This window comes from Sorex araneus, chromosome 6 (genome assembly GCF_027595985.1).
Source record: "Sorex araneus isolate mSorAra2 chromosome 6, mSorAra2.pri, whole genome shotgun sequence".
NCBI lineage: Eukaryota > Metazoa > Chordata > Mammalia > Eulipotyphla > Soricidae > Sorex > Sorex araneus.
Window position 1 is genome coordinate 163,607,540 of NC_073307.1, and position 21,224 is coordinate 163,628,763.

Sequence of the window (21,224 nt, forward strand, 5' to 3'; positions counted from 1 at the left end):
AGACCTAAACCAGACCTCAACATTTTTCAACTAAAACTTTTAAAAAATACTCTTGTGTGTGTGCGCATGCGCGCTTAAAATGGAAACAGGAAATGCAAGCATCCCACTATAAAGAGGCAAATGGCAGGATGGGCCCAGCAGCCTCGGGACGGCGGTCCTCCTCGGTGAAGGGCCGGGCGCACGGCTGGCCCTCCGCATGGCAGCTCACTGGCTGCTCTTCCTGAAGAAATACCGGAAGGGGAAGAGGGAGCTGTGGGAAGGAAGCAGAGCAGGTGGAGGCTCCAGAGGTCCCCCGCCCCCCCTCGCTCCCAGGTCCCATTAGCGCCCCATTAGCCAGGGCACTTTTGCTCTGGGGAGCCACAGCATGGAAATTCGAGTCCGGAGCAGCATTAGGAAAGGTACCCAAATTAGATTATGCTCAGGAGGCGAAACAGGGGAGGATGCAACGGGCTGGCTGAGCTCAAGGCAGAGACCGGATCCACTAAGTGTCCTCCGAGGAAAAGGACTCAAGAGCCGGCCCGGATTCCGAGGGCAGACTGGAGGCGCTCTGGTGCCCGCGTGGCTCTGGCCGGCCAAGGGCAGCATTCGGGAACTGGCCCCAGGGCTGGGCTGGGCAGGGCCAACGGCAACGAGACCTCATCTTCGCCATGTTCACAGTGAAGACCACTGTGTGGACTCCCTTCCCTCCTCTCTTCGCAGGCAGCTTCTGCAGGGGGCCCGAGGGCTCCTCTCTTCCCGTCTCCCCGAGGCCCAGCGAGGGGATGGCAGGAGAGAACTGTCTTACCTGAGAAACCCGAAGAAGCCGCCTGTGCTCGGCCCTGCAGGTCCTTGAGGTGGAGGAGGACGGTTGTGCTGCAGGCGGGGGCTAACCTGCGCTGCGAGGCTGTCCTCCCACTTGGAATCTGCAAAGAGAGCACTCAGGCAGGGGCACTGGGCCTTGGGCGACTTCCACGTGGCTGGAGAGGCCGGCATGCACTGCGGTGGCCTCTGCTCCTTCAAGTCAATGTCCTTGGGGTCACAGGACAGGGAGGGCATAGTGGTGGGGGGAAGGGAGGTGGGGAGAGGTGAAGCACTCACCAAGAATGGGGTTCACCCCAGGGTGGTCCATGGAACCACAGAGGGGTCCCTGAGCACAGAGCCAGGAGTAAACTCTGAGCACTGCTGGGTAGAAAAAAGGAAGAGAGGGGACAGGAGGGAGGGGAGGGAGAATAAAAGAAGGAAGGAAGGAAGGAAGGAAGGAAGGAAGGAAGGAAGGAAGGAAGGAAGGAAGGAAGGAAGGAAGGAGGGAGAGAGGGAAGGAAGGAAGGAAGGAAGGAAGGAAGGAAGGAAGGAAGGAAGGAAGGAAGGAAGGAAGGAAGGAAGGAAGGAAGGAAGGAGGGAGAGAGGGAGGGAGGGAGGGAGGGAGGGGAAAGGAAGGAAGGAAAGAAGGAAGGAAGGAAGGAAGGAAGGAAGGAAGGAGGAAGGAAGGAAGGAAAAGGAGGGAGGAAGTGAAGAGAAGGGAAGGAAGGAAGGAAAGAAGGGAGGGAAGGAAGGAAGAAGGAAAGGAAGGAGGGAGGAAAGATGGAAGGACAGAAGGGAGGAAGGAAGGGAGGAAGGAAGGTTCCCCGCAGCCCCGCAGGCAGCGCTGTTCTGATGTGCCTTGGTTTCCAAGGTCAGGCCTTGAGACTTTCCCAGGGCGCCAGACCCAGCCCACTGCTCCCCTCCAGCTTGGGGTGCCTTCAGGCTACACTGAACCTTTTTTTTTTCGCTTTTTAGGTCACACCCAGTGGTGCTCAGGGGTTACTCCTGGCTCTGCACTCAGGAATTACTCCTGGCGGTGCTCAGGGGACCATATGGGATGCTGGGGATCGAGCCCGGGTCGGCCGCGTGCAAGGCAAACGCCCTACCCGCTGTGCTATCACTCCAGCCACTACACTGAACCTTCATCCTGGGTCAGAGCTCAGCAACGGGAAGGCGCCCCCTCGACACGCGCTTCAGCCCGTGCTGAGATTCTTCAACCAGAGCACGATGGGCCAGAGCGGGAGGAAAGAGCTTCCAGGCATTCTCCCCCCGTGCCAGGGAGCATGTCACTCCCATGGTCTCCGTGGAACAGCACCTCACAGGGAAATGTCCAAACAGTGGGAATGTCCTGAGAGTGGCACTCCTGAAAGGAAAGCGCTTGTCTCCCTCCCCCTCTTGGGGGCTGGCAGGCCTCCAGTGCTCCAGGTAAGCAGATGACCAAGGGGCATGGCCAAGGGGAGAAGGCGTGTCGCCACCAGGCTCAGCACTCTGACTGGGACACTCATCAGAGAAGTTTCCTCTTGGGACTGTTTATGAGGTCCATGACAGATCCATGCTCAGGGAGCCACGTCACGCCAGGTATTTAATCCAAGGTTTGCACAACATGCAAGTTACATGCTCTACACTTGAGTCATTATTAACGAATAAACGGGAATTTCTCAGAACTTACCCTGTTCCTGGCTGACAGGAACATCCAAAGCTGGGGTACCCTGCCATGCTTGCTGGGTTTTTCTTTCCCTGTTCTGATTAAAAAAAAAAAAAGAAAGACTAAGGGAAGTCTTAGAGACTAACCCCTTACACCCTGGTCAGGTGAATGCTATTTGCTAGTGAACTGATTTCTCGTTTGTGCTAGGACCGGGCTTCTGATCACCCAGGTAGCTTCTCCATTTCCTCCCACTGGACTGGCCTCTTCCCATCTCAGCTTCCCAGCCCTGTCCTTCAAAACCGTAAGAGCCAACAGGAAACCAGGCTGGGTTGAACTGACAATCCCATATGGACCGACGGTCGCCAAGGGTAGAACCTTGTTTCAGAAATCATGAGGTGAGGGCTGGAGTGATGGTGTAGCAAGGAGGGCACTTGCCTTGCGTGCAGCGAACCTGGGTTTGATCCCTGGTTTCCCATATGGTCCCCTGAGCCTGACATGAGTGATTGAGTGATTCTTGAGTGCAGAGTCAGAGGTAATCTCTGAGCATTTACCAGATGTTTCCCTGCACCACGCCCCCAAAAATCCCTAACAGAAATCCGAAGGTCTTGGGCCAGAGAGCTCAATGGGCTGAGCACTGGCTTTGCATGTGCGCCTGGTGCTGAAAGCACTGCTGGGAGTGACCTCTGAGCACTGCTGGGAATGTGTGGGGGGGTGGGGAGGGGAGGAAGGAACGAAAGAGAGAAAGAAAAAAAGGGAAGAGAAGGGAAGCAAACAGGAGGACCTTTCCTGGAGGAAATGTATACTCTAGGAGGTCAAGTGACGTATGAAGGAGAGTAAGAGTGCCACGGGACCAGCGCATGAGTCCGCTGAGGGCGTCAACAGGACGACGGGTTGGTGAGTCAATAAAGGCGCCACATTGGGGGCTGGAGCGATAGCACAGCGGGTAGGGTGGTGTGCCTTGCACGCAGCAGACCCAGGTTCAATTCCCAGCATCTCAGATGGTCTCCCGAGCACCGCCAGGAGTAATTCCTGAGTGCAGAGCCAGGAATAACCCCTGTGCATCGCCAGGTGTGACCCCCCCAAAAAAAATAAAAGAAGCAAAAAAAAAGGCACCACATGGGGCTGGGGCAATAGCGCAGCAGGTAGGGCATTTGCTTTGCACGTGACCGACCCAGGTTCGATTCCCAGCATCCCATATAGTCCCCCGAGAACCGCCAGGAGGAACTCCTGAGTGCAGAGCCAGGAGTAACCCCTGTGCATCACCGGGTGAGACCCAAAAAGAAAAAAAAGAAGACACCACAAGGGGAGATATATTTGAAAGAAGCCTTGGCAGGTGGGTGGAGCTGTCAGAACGGGAGTGAGGCGGCGGTCAGAGAGCAGACCATTCGTGGCGCGGACACGTGCACACACGGCGCAGGCAGCCAGCACGCTGCAGTGCAGACCTCAGTACTTTCCCTTGTGCTTCCACTTTATAAAAATTCCTTTCACTTTTTGTTTTGGGGTCAAACCCAGCAGTTCAGGGGTGACTCCTGCCTCGGCGTTTACGGGAACCACACAGTGCCGGGGATCAAACTCAGGCCTCTGGCATACAAAGCATGTACACCTGGGGCCAGAGCGATGGGACAGTGGGGAGAGCGCTTGCCTTGCACATGGCTGACTCCGGCTGGATCCCCAGTATCCCATATGGTCACCCAAGCACCACCAGGAGTGATTCCTGAGCACAGACCCAGGAGTAACCCCTGAGCATCACTAGGTAGGGCCCCCAAAACAAAACAAATAAAAAGGCATATACACTAGTCCTCTAGTCCTTTGATGTCCCTTGAACTATCTCCGTGGCCCATCCTTTTTACCTTTTATTTTTTTGTTTACAAACCTTTTTTTTTTTGTTTGTTTGGGGAGCAATCTTTGGAAATCTAGAGGGGCACCTCCTCCCTGTGACCACTATCTCACATGGCAGAACCTTGCTACCCAGCAGAACTGCAGAGTACCTTGAGCCACACTGTGTGTGAGGAATTCTTCAGAAGGGGCTGCAGAAACTGTCAAGGTGGGTCTGGGCAGCAGATGGCAAGCCCATGGATAAAATGAGATTGTAGCCCCCCTCCTATCTCTGAGATGCACTTTCCAGAAAGCCCTCGAGTCCCAGACCACCTAAGTGGCTATCTCAGTCATATTCCTATCAACGTTAGTGCAAACTCTGGGGGAGAATGGAAACCATCTTGGACTTCTTCTAGATGGATTGAGAGCAGATATAGAAGGCTCAGCTCTGATATTTTTTTTTCTCTTTTTGGGTCTCACCTGGCATTGCTCAGGAGTTACTCCTGGCTCTGCACTCAGAAATTAACCCTGGTGGTGCTCAGGGGACCATAGGGGATGCCAGGGATTGAACCCAGTTCGGCCATGTGTATGGCAAATGCTTACCAGGTGTTCAGAGGCTCCTTCTGGCTCTGTGCTCAGAACAGAGCTCAGGGGACCTTGTGCTGCCCCTGGGGATCAAACTCTTTTGCAGGCCTTCTGCCTGCAAAACACACGCTCCAGTCCACTGAGCTCTTTCTCTGGCCCTCTGCTCTGATTTTTTTTTTTGGGGGGGTCACACCCGGCCATGCACAGGGGTTACTCCTGGCTCTTCACTCAGGAATTACCCCTGGCGGTGCTCAGGGGACCATATGGGAAGCTGGGATTAGAACCCGGGTCGGCTGCGTGCAAGGCAAACGCCTTACCCGCTGGGCTATCGCTCCAGCCCCTCTGCTCTGATTTTTAACTTAAAAGTATTAGGTTCTGGGGCTGGAGTGATAGCACAGCGGGTAGCGAGTTTGCCTTGCACGCGGTCAACCCGGGTTTGATTCCCAGCATCCCATATGGTCCCCTGAGCACGGCCAGGAGTAATTCCTGAGTGCAGAGCCAGGAGTGACCCCTGAGCATCTCTGGGTATGACCCAAAAAGCAAAAAAAAAAAAAAAAAGTATTAGGTTCTTACAAATCTATTAACAGTGATTTGGGCTCACATGACAGTGCGGGCCCTAATGAAGGCATCTACTCAAAGGGCCAAGGCTTTGGGCCAGAGGAATAATGGACCTCTGAGCCAGGGAAACGCCACTACAAAAGAACTGAGGTTTTTGGGTTTTTTGTTGTTTTGCTTTTTGGGTCACACCCAGAGATGCTTAGGGGTTACTCCTGGCTCTGCACTCAGGAATTACTCCTAGTGGTGCCTGGGGGACATATGGGATGCCGGGGATCAAAACCAGGCTGGTTTCATGCAAGGCAAAAGCCGGCCCTGCTGTCCTATCGCTCCAACCCCAGAATTTAGTTTTTGTATTCTTTTTTTTTTTTTTGCTTTTTGGGTCACACCTGGCAATGCACAGGGGTCATTCCTGGCTCATGCACTCAGGAATTACCCCTGGCGGTGCTCAGGGGACCATATGGGATACTGGGATTCGAACCCGGGGTCGGCCGCGTGCAAGGCAAACGCCCTACCTGCTGTGCTATCGCTCCAGCCCCCAAGTTTTTGTATTCTTTTTAATGTAATATTTTTTTTCTTTTTGGGTCACACCTGGCTATGCATAGGGGTTACTCCTGGCTCTACAGTCAGGAATTACTCCTGGCGGTGCTCAGGGGACCATATGGGATGCTGGGAATTGAACCCGGGATGGCCTCGTGCAAGGCAAATGCCCTACCCACTGTGCTATTGCTCCAGCCCCAGTTTTTGTATTCTTCTGAAATCTTGAGTCTTCTTAGACAAATGTCAGAGAGAAAAAAAAAAAAGACGTCCCTACCCAGTTTATAGGTCAGTATTATCATGCAGATGATATATTTCTCCACAGTAAAATTACGGTGCTCCTGATTTCTGAAATGAACCTGAGGTACCAACATGAAATTCCCAGAAACCCTGGCCCGAGGCGGCTGGCTCTGGAAGCCGGGTCAAGCAGAGGAGCCCATGGAGGGACACGCACACCCTTTTGTTTCACTACTGGGCCACTTATCTCCTCTCCCTATTTTTGTTTATTTGTTTTGAGGTCACACCCAGCGATGCTCAGGGCTTACTCAGGCTTCTGCACTCAGGGATCAGACCTGGCGGGCCCTGAGGACCTTACGGGGTGCCGGGGATCAAACCCGCTCTGTCCGGGCCCTCTTCCCCGTTTTCTCTCCTTCCAGAGACTGGAGCTCTGGGCCTGGGAGCTAGAGCAACAGAGCACAGGCCGGCTGCATTCTCCCCAAATACCTCCGAGGAAACAATCGCATTCACTCATGTGTGGGTTCGTCTGGGCCTGCCCTGCATGGGCTCACATGTGTTCAGACATGCGCAATCCACACTGACTGGGTTCTGACCCCCTGCTCCCCACTACCCCCCTTACCCCCTGAAGGGGAAAGAAAACATTCTGCTTTTGGACCACAGAAGCAAATTCAATCCAGCTCCAGTGACTTATACTAAGAGACACTGTGATCGCTCTAATTTAGCAGAAATCCTCTCCCTGGGAACAGGGTGTATGGCGAAGACGGTCTTCGGGCTTTGAGTCAAAATCAATAAACATGCTTCTCTCTTTCCCCCCTCCCTGAGAATTTTTCTAAACCAAGCAAGTACCGGGTTGAAAGGTAATTATGTTGGGTAAGAAGCTGTGGGTACTGTTCCTGAGGGAGACGGTGTGTCAAACTAAGAATAGGTAGAGAGTGAGGGAAATGTTCCTCTAATAGTAATTATCTTGGTCTTATAAAGCGGCTTTGTTCTCCAGAGCTTCGTGTACTTTTTAGTTCCTTGTACTTTTCAGTTTTTTCTTCTCCCCCAGATAAATGATGGGAGTATAGAACAGGGTAGCTGTGTGTCTAAAGTTACCAATGTGCCAGCAAGCCACGGCAGAAGGGAATCTTTACCCTGACCTGCCCACAGAGGCCTAAAAGTTCACTCTTCCCCCAGCTAACTAATTAGCTCCTGGAAAGAAGACAGCAGGATTCACCTAGGATAGGTGCCCCAGCACCTAGGATAGCACTTTGCAAACAGGAAAATCATTGTTTAGAAATGAGGATCACACGGGGCTGAGTGACAGTACGGCAGGTAGGGCCTTGAAGGCGGCCAATCTGAGTTCAATCCCCATTCCCCATACGGTCCCTGGAGCACCGCCAGGAGTCATTTCTGAGTGCAGAGCCAGGACCCTGCACATCACTGGGTGACTCCAAACCAAAACCAAAATACCAATAAGAAATGAAAATCACTTCCCTCTGCTACTTAAAATGGCACCTCCCATGATCTCTTGAAGGCGGCCTCAGGGCCTTCGAGATCAGTCCATGCCGGCATCTCTAGGGACCTTTCTCAACTCTGTGCGCTAAGGCCCAAGAGTCCTGGCTGGCAGTCACCGAAAGGCCCAGACTCCTTCTTGGCCAGAGCTCTGAGTGACTCTGGAGCCCTCCCGTGCCACTGGGTCTGGGTGAGGTTCTCCTTTCTGGTCCCACTGCCCCCTGTACTTCCTTTATCCCTGTACACAGGACAGTCATCAGAAATTAACTCTGTGTCCAGAGCTGAAGCTACAGCGCATGCGTTGGCCCTTCCTTCCCTTAGGAAACCGGGACCTCCCAGTCGGCCTTTCCAGGGGGAGTGTACGCTATCTTTGTATTGGGCACACCGCACATACGAAATCAAAGTCTGTTACATGAAAGCATATGCCAATACCTGAAAACTCAGCATGTCCTGGCAAGGTGGGGAGGCAGCTCTGGGTGCTTGGATACTTACGGTGAAAGCTACTCTGGAGAGACAGAGAAGAAAAAGGCAGGGAGGGATAGTGGAGCAGGGAGGGCATCTGTCTTGTACGAGGCCAACCTGTTCGATCCCTGGCATCCCATATGATCCCCTGAGCATCGCCAAGAGCTATCCCTGAGTGCAGAGCCAGGAGTAAGCCCTGAGCATCTGTCAGTATACCCGCCCCCCCGAAAGAAAAAGGGAAGGAAAAGACAGAAATTTGAGTAATATATAAAAAGGGGGGCTGGAGCATTAGCACAGCAGGTAGAACGCTTGATTTTCATGTGACCAACCCCCCGACATTCCATATGATCCCCTAACCACTGCCAGAAGTGATTCCTGAGCACAGAGCCAGGAGTAACCCCTGAGCACTGCCAGGTGTGGACCCAAAACAGAATTTTTTAACAAAGAAGGGTGGGAGTAAAATGGATGAGCAGGTACATGAAGGTATAAAGTATAAATCAAATACTATGGGGCAGCTCGGCAATACTGTAGGTGACATTTTCTCCACCCCTGATTGCTACGTGCCTGGTACACAGTGAAGCTAGATACCTCCAGGCCGGGGAGAAGGCTCAAAGGGCTGGGAGCACATCCTTTACATACAGAAACCTGCTTCAGCCCTGACGCCCTGACCCAAATTGGCAGCAACAAAACAGGCAAAAATAAGCTAAGGAGAAAATTCTACACTGGAGTCTACCTCAATTCAATACAGATCTATTTCCTTATCTCCACTTCAGAGAATAAGCAGCAGCTTTCGAAGTAGAGAGAGGAGAATCCTTTAACAAAAGGGCTCATAGATGTACAAATAATGCAGTTACTTTGGGGACAGACCGTGGCCAGGGTGGAATGGCTGGGTATGCTCTGAAGAAACCTGAGAATGAATTCAGTTGATTCATTTTGTGCTTAGGACCAAGATGTAATTCTAGGACCAGCAATCCAGACTGGTAGCGGGGCAGGAAGAGCCACCGGCCTCACAGCCTCCACCTGGTACTTACCCTCTTGGTTTCCATCAGGGGCTTCTTTCTGCTGGGGCTGTGGCTGGAAGTTCCCATCTTGGCCCTAAGGTGGGGGTGGGGGGAGAAAGCCCAGGAAATATTACTGGCAGCAGCAACATTACCACATTCAAGCAAATGTAGCCCAAATGAATATTTCAGCAGGTTGGCTATTTTTATACCACTCCTGGCCTGCAGAATAAATTGTGGGGCCAAATTCTCTTTGGGTGCTGCTCTAACTCACAAGAGAATCCAAAATTGAGACATTTAGCTACCTAGGGATTGAAAGAAGAGAAAATGTGATTCATAGCAGATATTTAATTTTTAAAAATCAATTGTGCATCAAAATCTGGAGGAAAGAAAAAAAATGAGGCCTCATCTCCATGGAAAATTCAGCTGAAAGAAAATGAGCAGAGCTTCACACCTCTGTGTACCCATCTGCCATGGAAAGTTTTCAAACTCTTCGCCGATATGTGGATCTGGAGGCCGCAGGGGTGCAGCTGCTTCATGGTCGACCCTCACTCATCCTGTATGTCTCGGGGGTCCCCCGCAGTCCCAGGAGAAGGGCAGCTGCTCACTGTAAACCTGGACTGAAACCTGGCAGGTGTCTGGATTAGTCCAGTAGCGCCCACTGAGTCCTAACGAGAGTGACTGACTTACTGACTGATTCCGTTTCTCAGAGAATTATAACAGTAACGGCAGCATTTTTTTCTTTTTGGGCCACACCCAGCGATGCTCAGGGGTTACTCCTGGCTCTGCGCTCAGGAATTATTCCTGGCGGTGCTGGGGGACCATATGGGATGCTGGGAATCAAACCCGGGTCGGCCACATGCAAGGCAAATGCCCTACCTGCTGTGCTGTCGCTCCGGCCCTAGTAAAGTCAGCATTTTATGATGATTAAAACACACACACACACACACACACACACACACACACATATGCATGTACAAACACAGACCCCTCCCAATAGTACAGCATCTCGTCCAACAGGTGACACAAGCCCTATTATTTATATGTTTAGAAGTTTTTTTTTTGTTTTTTTTGCTTTTTGGGTCACACCCAGCGATGCTCAGGGGTTACTCCTGGCTTTGCACTCAGGAATTATTCCTGGCAGTGCTTGGGGGACCATATGGGATGCCGGGGATAGAACCCGGGTCGGCCTCGTGCAAGGCAAGCGCCCTTCCAGCTGTGCTATCGCTCTGGCCCCATGTTTAGCAGTTTTAAGTGTCAAACTGGGGGCCTTGCACATGCAAGACAGGCCCCGTCCGACTGGGCCACACCTTCTGAGACAGACCTCGTGCACAGACTCATATTCTAGCTCAACTGCCTCTAACATAGAGTTCCAAAACCTTACAGCTGGCTGGATAAAACAGAATTGTGTCTTATCTGCTCTCACTTTTTTGTGGGGTTCTCTATGCCCCTGTACAATATTCTGAAACTTACTAACTCATGCCTTCTGACTATATTTTTTTCTTTCTTCCTTTATACATTTTTTTTTTGCTTTTGTGTCACACCTAGCATGCTCCGGGGTTACTCCTGGCTCTGCACTCAGGAATTACTTCTGATGGGGCTTGGGGGACCATATGGGATGCAGGGATTGAACTCAAGTCGGCCACATACAAGACAAATACCCCACCTGCTCTACTATTGCTCTGGCCTCTGACTGTATCTTCTGATAGGACATCCTTAGCAAGTATTTATTAAAAATATGTTGCATTCATTTTGGCACTGGTTAAATGTGGTAACTTTGTATACCAATATATGTTAACACTATTGTAACAATGTTAACTAAAATACAATTAAAAAATTAACTTAAAAATGGTTTGGATTTCAGGGCCTGAGAGACAGTGCAGTGGGGAAAGCACTTTCGATCCCCGACATCCCATATCTTCTCCTAAGCACTATAAGGAGTGATTCCTAAGTGCAGAGCCAGGAGTTAAGCCCTGAGCATCGCTGGGCATGGCCCCCCAAACAAAACAAAAACTGTTGGAAGCAATGGTAGAGGTCTGATGGCATTTACTCTCCTCCTTCATCCTGATGAAGAGAGGACTTCAGCACTGCTGAGGAAGTGTTCAGTCAATTGCAAGTAGCAACTGGCTTCCTTCCTTCCATCTATCCATGGGGGTAGGCAGGTACCAAATAGCACCAAGGAAGAAAGAATTTGCCTAAGAATAAGACTTGATCAGCACCATAGCTGGCAAAATCCAAGGAGAATTCAGGACTTGGCCTCTCTCCCCACCCACTGACCTGCCCAGACCTCGCCTGCTGGTGGAGTTGGGCGTTTCCATGTGCTTCCGTTTCCTCCTCCTGGCATCCACTTCTTTCCTCTCAGGGAGGGCCTTCAGAGAGGAAGCAGATTCCTGTTAGGCCTCCTTTGCCAGAGTTGCTCACACTTCATATGGCAATAGTGATGAAAACTCCCCATGTTTAATTGCCAAAGGCAACTCTTAACACCCGCAGTGCAAGTGAGAACATATATTCTGTTAAAGACAGTCTCAGAAATCTAGTCAGGGGTAGGGGGTGGGGTGGGAATATGGCTTCAGACAATTCCCATCCTACCTAGGCAGCAACTAAGGGACACAGTAAGACAAGACAAGAGCTGGACTTGTTTGGATGCTAGGAGGCCATTTTGATTTTGTACAGAAAAGGCAACTTACCAACCCAAGAGAGTTGTCACTTACTGGTTTCCCTAGAAAAATAAATTTGAATGTCGTAACGGATCAAAATTCTGTTTCACTTGAATTTCAGGCTACCATTTAGTTCTCAAAATTGGTCCTAGACAAAACCAGTGTATGTGCTTCTCCTCTGGATTTTTCCCCATTTTTCTTAGAAGTACAGTATCTTTCTCTCACTCTAAATGAGTGTGCATTTTCTAAAGTTTTATGGTAAAAGTTACCATAAACTGTGTACTTTTTGTTTGGGATCTTTTAAAATGTGTTACTTTTTGTGTAAATCTCCGAATATATCTTTTTTGGTTCAACCACAGAAATGCTACAAAGAGTTTTAAGTTCCCCCCAAATATAACAAATGATACAGTCACATGAAGCTATTAGTGCTTACAGAAGACCATGCCTCTGAGGTTTTGTCAAAGTACTGGAAGCCAGGACAGTTACTTTTCCTAATACTAGCATTCCTATAGACTGAAGGGAGGATATTTGGTATTAGAACAACCTGCTTTTGTTCCCTGTAAATATGTTGAAATTTATTCATGTCATTGTGTTTATAGGGGTTGGTTTATTTTTATTCTTAACGCATTCCATTGCATGGATATAAAATAATTTATTTTGTGCATTTCTGTGCTGGTGAACATGTAAGTTTTTATCAAGTATTTTTCAATCGCCAATATATTTTCTAAAGAATTTTTGTCTCAACCTATGTATTTTAGTTTCTTTCATGTAAGTCCCTTTGATTGGAATGACATCATGTGGTAGAGTAATTTAAACAAAGTCCACACTGTATTCCACAGTAGTTATTCTCAAAAATGCTGCATAAAAATCTGCTTCTACACATTTTCACCCAATAAAGATTGACTAAAAAGAAAAAAAAAAAGAAGTACAGTATCTTTAACTATTTCCAATTTGCCCATTTTTACAAGTGGAAAGGGCTTGGTTCACACTATATCTATCTATCTATCTATCTATCTATCTATCTATCTATCTATCTATCTATCTATATTGGCTTTTTGGTTCATACCCAGCTGTGCACAGGGGTTACCCCTGGCTCTGCACTCAGGAACTACTCCTGGTGATGCTGGGGGACCATATGGGATGCTGGGAATTGAACCCAGGTCAGCCGCATGCAAGGCAAATGCCCTACCTGCTGTGCTATCACTCCAGCCCCCACACTATATTCTTTTTTTTTTTTTTTTTTTGCTTTTTGGGTCACACCCAGCGATGCACAGGGGTCACTCCTGGCTCTGCACTCAGGAATTACCCCTGGCGATGCTCAGGGGACCATATGGGATGCTGGGAATCGAACCCGTGTAGGCCTCGTGCAAGGCAAGCGCCCTACCCGCTGTGCTATCACTCCAGCCCCCCCCCCACTATATTCTTATATGAAGAGCTGCTTAATGGGGATAATCCCTACTATGAAAAAGTGAAATTTCCAGCATTATTGACAAATGAAGAAATATTTTAAGGCAAGGCGGGTGTCCACTTACTCCTTTAAGGAAAAATAGTAAAAGCCCTCAGAGAGCAACAAATGGGTGACAACTTTAAGATAACCACTCAGGAGAAAGTCACCGATTACTCTAAAATAAGAGGAAGTATTTATAGAACTAGATCTTTCATTGAGTGATTACCGTCGTCAGCCTTTATGCTTTTTACCTCGCACTATTTATATACATAATCCTTTTAACAACCCAGTGAGATAGATAATATTGTTCTCTACCATGTCACTAAGTGCACAGAAAGATTAAATAATTTTTCTTGGGTCACAAAGCTATTAAGTGGCAGACACCAGGATTAAAGCAGGCAGCCTCATGTGGTGGTTGGCTCCTAAAATCTGGCTGATCATTTTGCTATATTCAGCTTAAACTGATAACCCATGGTGTTCAGTTTTCCCACTCTTCTCCTATGCTACCTGTACTTACGTCATTCTACTTACCAGGTGACAGGTTCTCATGAAACCATTTCGTCTCCACATATAGAGTGAAAACAAAGGGGTAGGGGACCAAGGCAACTTCCCCATGCCTGAATTTCAGGTGGGAAACTCTTTCCCATTTGCTTTTATCTGGAAAATGTTGAGGAAAGAAACAGAATTTCTGAATATTATATTTTTGTTTGTTTTTGGGCCACACCTGGTAATGCTCAGGGGTTACTTCTGGCTCTGCACTCAGGAATTACTCTTGGAGGTGCTCAGAGGACCACACGGAATGCCAGGAAGCAAACCTGTGTCAGCCTCATGCCAGCTAAGCATCCTATCTGCTGTGCTATCTCTTAGGAGTTCTATTTTAATAATAAGACTCTCTGTTTTCCTTGACTTAACCTCCAAAATGTCTATGAGTGGGTTGAGGGAGATGGCTCAAAGGATTGGGGTACCTGTCTGAAATGTGCAAGGTCCTGGGTTTGATTCCGAGAACTGCATGGCCTCCCCAGCACCTCCCAGTGTTGATTTTCCCAGGAATATCTCTCCCAGTCTCAATTTTCTCAAGAACTTCTGGGGAGGTCCTCCCAAAGAAAACATACCCCCTCCCCTCCACACACACCCAAGAACCAAAGCAAGTGCCTATGGGTCTGTTGCTTCCATTTGAATCTACAATGTGAGTTCATTTCTGTTGGGGAAAAAAAGGATACAGGGAAATACAACAAAATGTTCTGTGGCAAATGGCTGCAGATTATCCAAGTTCCCCAAGACAACACGAATGGAATCCTGAAAAAAATATTGGAAATGACTTTTACACTGTCTAGTGTTAGCCGGTCTTGATACTTAGTATAGAAATACCTCTCACTGCTCTTCAAGGACCCTGTATTTTATTAAAGCTGAACTATCTGCTCTTCTCTGAAATGTGCTTTTTACGTCTCCATTTCTATGCTTTTTCATAAACTGTTCCCTCTGTTCGAATTGCCCTTTCTACCTATTGGCATGTCCGAATCCTCTCTTACCCTTTAAGGTATAGTTAAAAAAGCATCTCTTCCAGAAAATTTTCTCTGATTTCCCAGGATGTAATTATTTTCATAAGCACTTCATGAGAGTTAACAATAGGCCTCTAATGATATTCCATGTACATAAGCAGTTTTGGTTTTTATTTTCAGGGCCTCCCAAATAGTGTTTGGGGCGGGGTAGTGGTGCTGGAGATGACTCCTAGTAACACCCAGATAACCAGGGCCTTGATATGGTGCTGCTCAGGCTGCGGTGCTGGGCACCACCAGAGTCACCCCGACAGTGCTTGGGCTACCAGGACCACACCTAGAAGTGATGGGAGGGACATGTAGTGTCAGGGACCAAATCAGGATTCCATACATACAAATCAAGCACCCCTGATCCCAAGTCTATCTTCCTGAGCTCTGTGTCACCTTATTTTCCCTACTGAGAAAAGAAGTTTTTGTTTGTTTTGGATCCACACCTGGCAATGCTCAGGGATTACTGCTGGCTCTGCACTCAGGAATCACTCCTGGAGGTGTTCTGAGGACCCTGTGGGATGCTGGGGATGGAACCTGGGTTGGCCGCATGCAGGGCAAGTGCTCTCCCTGCTGTACTATCTCTCAGCCCTTATGGGAGAACTTGTGGTGACTAGATACCTGTTTATCTCAGCATCCCTCTATGAGATCTACAATGAGAGGTTCTCAATAAGTGTATACTGAATGGGAGAGTAATGGATGTCAGGGCCAGGAAGCCAGCATGAAGGCTGGACAGCATATTTCATATGCTAGAGCCCTGGGATCTGTCTCTGGTACCAACGATCCTTCCAGCTCCACCAGGAGAGATTCTCCAGGCACTGAGCTAGGAGTAGCTCTTGAGAACCACTGGTGCTCAAGAAACTCCTTCTGCTGCTAATTATTCTGCTTCTGCTTAAGTTAAAACATTTCCTCTAGGGTTGAGAAGACAGCTCAAAGGCATTTAGGAAACCTGGTGTTCAAACCCTGGCATCACCTGGTCGCCTGAGCACCTCAATGGAAACGGCCCTTAAGTCCCCAAACCAAAAAATGCCATAAATATTTTAAGATTTTATTTTTAAAGAGAGACAGTACAGGGGGTTTTATTCAACTGGATTTGGTTGATTGGATTTGATTCTTCATACCACATATGATTGCAGGAGTGATCCCTGAGCACAGAGCCAGGAGTAAGCTCTCAGCACCACCAGATGCGGCCCCAGAACCAAAATAAATACATATAAATATTCACTTATTAGTCTCCAATTAGCCTACGTTATATTCCTTTTTTTTTTTTTTTTGCAGGGGTCGGGCCACACAAGCAGTTCTCAGTGCTTGCTTCTGACTGCCTCAGGGATCATTTCTTGGGGACTTAGGAAACCATATGGGGTGCAGAATGCTTAGGGGACCACATAGGGTGCAGGGATAGAATCCAAGTTGGTAATGATTAAACAATTTGGCATAAAAATGACGATTGGATTTCTCAAGTCAAATTCTAAATTCTAGTCCCAGTTTTGTATTGTCATTTCAACTCCTTTCCGCTATCTGCTCACAAGGGCTGAACCTCAGGGCCTCACACGTGCAAGCTGTGTGCCCTACCCCAGAGCCCTATCCCAGAGCCCTGTCACTTCATCACTTTTAAGTCTCATTTTCCTCAAGTCTGGGCTCAGAGAATAAACTTTATATTCTTCATATTCTCTGTACTAGCATAGTATCTAAAATTATAATTTTAATAACTAATAATTATTGAGTAATCACCATGACAACTACTATTACTGATTTCATATGCACTAATCAACTTAACACTCATTTGAAACATAAACATTTCAATAATTCCATTTTACAAGTGAGGAAACCAAGGCAAAGATAAAATATCTTCTTTTTTTTTTTTTGGAATGGGGCATCAGTATATGAATGCTGCAATGGCATTCTAGGGACTATCCTCTTTTTTGTGGGGGGGTGGTTTGGGCAACCGCCAATGGTATTCAGGAGATATTCCTGGATCTGGGCTCTGGAGTGACCCCTGGCAGTTCTCAGGGGACCACATGTGATGCTGGGGATTTGAACAAGGGTTTGTTTTGGGATCCAATGGAAGTGCCTTAACTCCTATACTATTTCTCTAACCCTGAGTTCATTGCTTAACCATTTGGTTAAGCTACAATAGATGATAATCTCTGCCTGAAAACTAGCGAATACAGCTTATCATTAACAATATTGTAAATCATAGTGCCTGAAATATAAAAAATATTTTTAACTAATGAGTATGAGAACATAAAAAACTCTTTCAAGACATTAATATAATAATAAATACATAAAAGGCTTTCTAGCTCATATTTATTGAGTTGCTAAATGGCAGGCATTGTATGCATATATTTTTGTTGTTGTTGCTGTTTTGGGGGGTGACACCCGGCAGTACTCAGGGCTTACTCCTGGCCTCCTGGCTCTGCATTTAGAGATCACTCCTAGTGGACTTGGGGGACCACATGAGGTACCAGGGATCAAACCCAGGTTGGCCATGTGTAAGGAAAATGCCCTACCCGCAGTACTATCTCTCTGGCCCCCAAACCAGAAATTATTTATTGACCGCATTGATAAAGAAACAGACTCAGCTGGAGAGACAGTACAATGAGTAGAGCCGCTTGCCTTACATGTGGCCAGTCTGGGTTCAATCCCAAAACTATATATGGTCCCCACCCCAGCACCACCAGGAGTTAGTCCTGAGTATAGACTGGGAGTAAGCACTGAGCACTGCTGGCTGTGGCCCCAAAACAAAAATCAACAAAAGAAACAGACTTACTATCTAGGCTAAAGTCATATTGTAAAAACAGAACTAGAATTCAAACCCAGGCTCGATTGGTTCTGAATTATTTTAATTTTTCTATGCTGCCTTGAATTTTTCTCTAACCAAATTTTTTTTTTGTTTTTGGGTCACACCCGGCGATGCACAGGGGTTACTCCTGGCTCTGCACTCAGGAATTACCCCTGGCAGTGCTCAGGGAACCATATGGGATGCTGGGATTAGAACCCGGGTCGGTCGCGTGCAAGGCAAACGCCCTCCCCGCTGTGCTATCACTCCAGCCCCTCTCTAACCAAATTAATGGTAGTGGAGAAAAATAAACTCTGCTCTACTCATAATTAAAATAGGCAGAAAAATTACTTATATAGTCCTATAGTCAAAATCACTGTCATCTACAATGTTTCTGTTGCCCTGCAAGATCTTTTTTATTTTTTTATTATTTTGCTTTTTGGGTCACACCCAGCGATGCTCAGGGGTCATTCCTGGCTCTGCACTCAGAAATTACTCCTGGCAGTGCTCGGAAATCCATATGGGATGCCAGGATCGAATTTGGGTCGACTGCGTGCAAGACAAACCTCCTATCTGCTCTACTATCACTCCAGCCCCTGTTTTGCAAGAGCTTAATATGTTTCCAACACTTAGCCAAAGAACCATAGGTACCTTTAAGATAAGGACTTAGATTTTTGTTCTCGTAGGGCTTTGTATCTATGAATTAAAAAAAAAAGTATTCTAATAAAAAGTATTCTAATACTTTTTTTCATTGTGCACTGTATTCTAATACTTTTAAATGTGGAATCTTATGTCTTTACAAACCATAACACTCAGAAATCATTCAATTGTAAGTCTAGAGAAGACTAAACTAACTTAAACCTCTCCTTGTATGAATGGGAAAATAAGATCCAGAGAGAGAACATTTTTGCTGAGGGTCACAGAGCTAGTGAGTGGTTCAGCCAGGACTGGAATCCAGAGCCCGCACCCAGAACTCAACTCCTCAATGTGCCAGTGTACTCGTTCTTGTTCTCTGTGGGACAACCTCAATTACAGGAGTAGGGTAGGAAAGAAAACTAAGTGGGAATAAAGTAATTGCAAATGTTTTCAATTAAAATGAAGACACAGCAGTCCTGTCTGTGTATTTACAGTTGAGTTTCCTGAACGTCAAGTGTTAGGCAGTGGTTGGGCCCGTGAATTTTCCCAGAGCCCGGGAAGCGGCAGCCTTCCAGAAGCCGCCACAAAAGAGCTGTCAGGACTGGGAACTTGGTAGAAAGAAAATAACTCTCAGCTTCAAAGGTGCTGACTCTTCAGCTGGAGAACAGAGAAAGGATCCAGGCTTTAAATTTCCCTAGAAAAAACAGCAACTTTTTTTTTTTTTTTGCAGAGGAAATATGGCAGGGAGAAGTTAAGTAATCAAGTGGAGGGTGTGACTCAGTTTGTAGGAAATAATTAAAATCTGGATATGGACACATCTTTGGCTAAAAGAAGAACTTTCCCAGAAGTTGCTTCTTTTCTTACCTCCAGCTCCTGAAAGATGACTTCCTTATTTTCTATCTCTTCTCCTCTAAAAGATAAACAGACAAGAGATACGTAAGAATCTGACAGCAGGACTCTATAAAGCAAAACTGACAGTCACTGAGAAAAGAAACATGACTCACAGTTGTGGAGGCTAGTCCAGTGCTTGGGAAAAAGTGGTCACCTACATAGTGTGAGCTGGTCCAAGACTATCCTAAAATACCTTCTCCATTAGCTATATTTTATGTACCCTGGCCCCTGAACTATCTGCCCAGCCCCAGTGATATTATATCTTCTAATACATGAATACAATCATCTTTCTATCTATTTAGATATTCCTTATTTAATGCCAGTAGTGTTTATTGTACAAATCTTGTATCTCTTGAATAAAAAGTTAAGCACTTTTTGCTAAGCAGCTTTTAAAAAAATGCTATTGTAAATGAAATTGTCTATTAATTGTCATTTCAGACTACTGCCGACATATACAAATATAACTGATTTTTGCTTGCATTCTGCAACTTAGCTATGTTTGTTGATAAGTTTTACGGGTTGTGTGTGTGCGTGGATTTTTGTTTGTTTTGTGTGGTTGTGGTACAGGGGATTAAATCTAGGTCTCACACATGCAAGGTTTATCGCTATATCCCGAACCCACAGTGCAGTCTTTTTGTTTTCATTTTTGTGTTAGGGTCATACCCAGCAAAGATCAGGAGACCATATGGAGTGCAGGAATCAAATCTTGACTGGCTGCATGCAAGGCAAGCATCCTACCCGCTGTACTATCTCTTAGGCCCCAGAAGTCTTTTACGTGGAGCTGGATTTTTGTTCCTTTCTCTTTTTTCTTCACACCCAGTGGTATTCAGAGGTGACTCCTGGCAGTGCTTGGGGAACCACATGATGCTGGGGATCAAATCCAGTCCTCTTGCAAGCAAAGTATGCACTCCAGTCCATTGAGCACTCTCTCTCTCTCTCTCTCTCTCTGGCCCACCCTTTTAAAAATGCATTGAAGCAGCCACACCAAGAGGTGCTGCAGGGGCCATGTGGTACCAGGGACCAAACCCAAACCCAGGTACCACAACAATTATATTCCTGGGCCCTATTACATGGGGGTTTTCGTTTTTGTTTTTTTTTTCTTTTTGGGTCATACCCAGCGATGCTCAGGGGTTACTCCTGGCGGCTCTGCACTCAGGAATTACTCCTGGCAGTGCTGGGGGGACCATATAGGATGCCAGGGATTGAACTTGGGTCGGCCGCGTGCAAGGCAAACACCCTACCCACTGTACTACTGCTCTGGCCCCAGTGTTTTATATGTTATATATATTTTATATATGTTTTACATGTTAAATCATTCTTGAATTCTGGGGTAAATCCTAGGAAACAATGCCAATCTTCTCCTCATTAAGCAATAGTTATTTTGATATACCATTTGCCAATATTTAATGCATGTAAAATACATTACAATCTATTAAAATAAGTACAATATTTTAATTTTTCAGTTTACTATTTATTTCATAAGTATTATTAGGCATTATGGTCAAAAACATTTTGTGATTCTCAGTAATTTTGAGTGCAAAGGAATTCTGATATAAAAATTTTTTTGAGAACCATTATCTACAAATATTTGCCATCACTAATTTTAAAACTTATAGTACAGAAAATATATCTATAGAATATAAAATAATAATTATCCCAGGTGCTACTTCACCAAGTCTTCTGGGCTGGGTAAAGACGCGAAGAGATAACCTATGGGAAGACTCTAATTTGTATTTGCAAAATCTTGGCTCCTGGCTTTAAAATTACCTGATGTTGTTGCCATATCTGATTTTGAATTTATAAACATTGGGTCCTGCATGAAGAAACCTCGTCTCTGGAAATGGGTAGGTAAAGGGTTTTAAACTCATTGTGTCCAAATGACAGCCTAAATAAAAGTAGAAATATTGAAGAATTAGAAAAAATTTAAAGATAGCTCTTTACATATGGAAAGAGAGCCTACCCAATCGTTAGTATCTCTGCATGAGTAAAATGTCAGATGCTCAGCACCACTGTTTACATACCAGGCTCAGTTCTGTTATTAAATCACCACCTGCACTATTCTACATGCATAGGAAGGAGATGTGTGGGGACAATCTCTACAAACTTGAAGTCAAAAGACCTAAGTTCAAGTTTTGTCATTTACTTTATAACCTTGAACAAAT

General features: G+C 46.7%; 1 protein-coding gene across 1 annotated transcript; it reads right to left on the reverse strand.

The window, feature by feature from the left end:
* Positions 1-144: 144 nt before the first annotated feature.
* Positions 145-20,930, reverse strand: MAJIN (membrane anchored junction protein). Its single transcript, XM_012934952.2, has 7 exons — positions 20,830-20,930; positions 19,036-19,081; positions 11,386-11,477; positions 9,142-9,205; positions 2,450-2,522; positions 785-902; positions 145-250 (listed from the first exon to the last, which is right to left on the reverse strand). Exons 1-7 carry the CDS (start codon positions 20,928-20,930, stop codon positions 205-207), a joined length of 540 nt encoding a protein of 179 aa, XP_012790406.1. The 3' UTR covers positions 145-204.
* Between the last annotated feature and the right edge of the window lie 294 nt (positions 20,931-21,224).

What these genes read in the sequence shown, in the direction of transcription:
- MAJIN (XM_012934952.2), bottom strand. Translation starts at nt 20,930, where the DNA reads ATGAGTTTAAAACCCTTTACCTACCCATTTCCAGAGACGAGGTTTCTT. An exon ending in AGCAGGCGAGGTCTGGGCAG is followed by an intron (nt 9,206 to 11,385) that starts GTCAGTGGGTGG and finishes CCCCCACCTTAG; the next exon opens with GGCCAAGATGGGAACTTCCA. An exon ending in CCCTGATGGAAACCAAGAGG is followed by an intron (nt 2,523 to 9,141) that starts GTAAGTACCAGG and finishes TTTTTTAATCAG; the next exon opens with AACAGGGAAAGAAAAACCCA.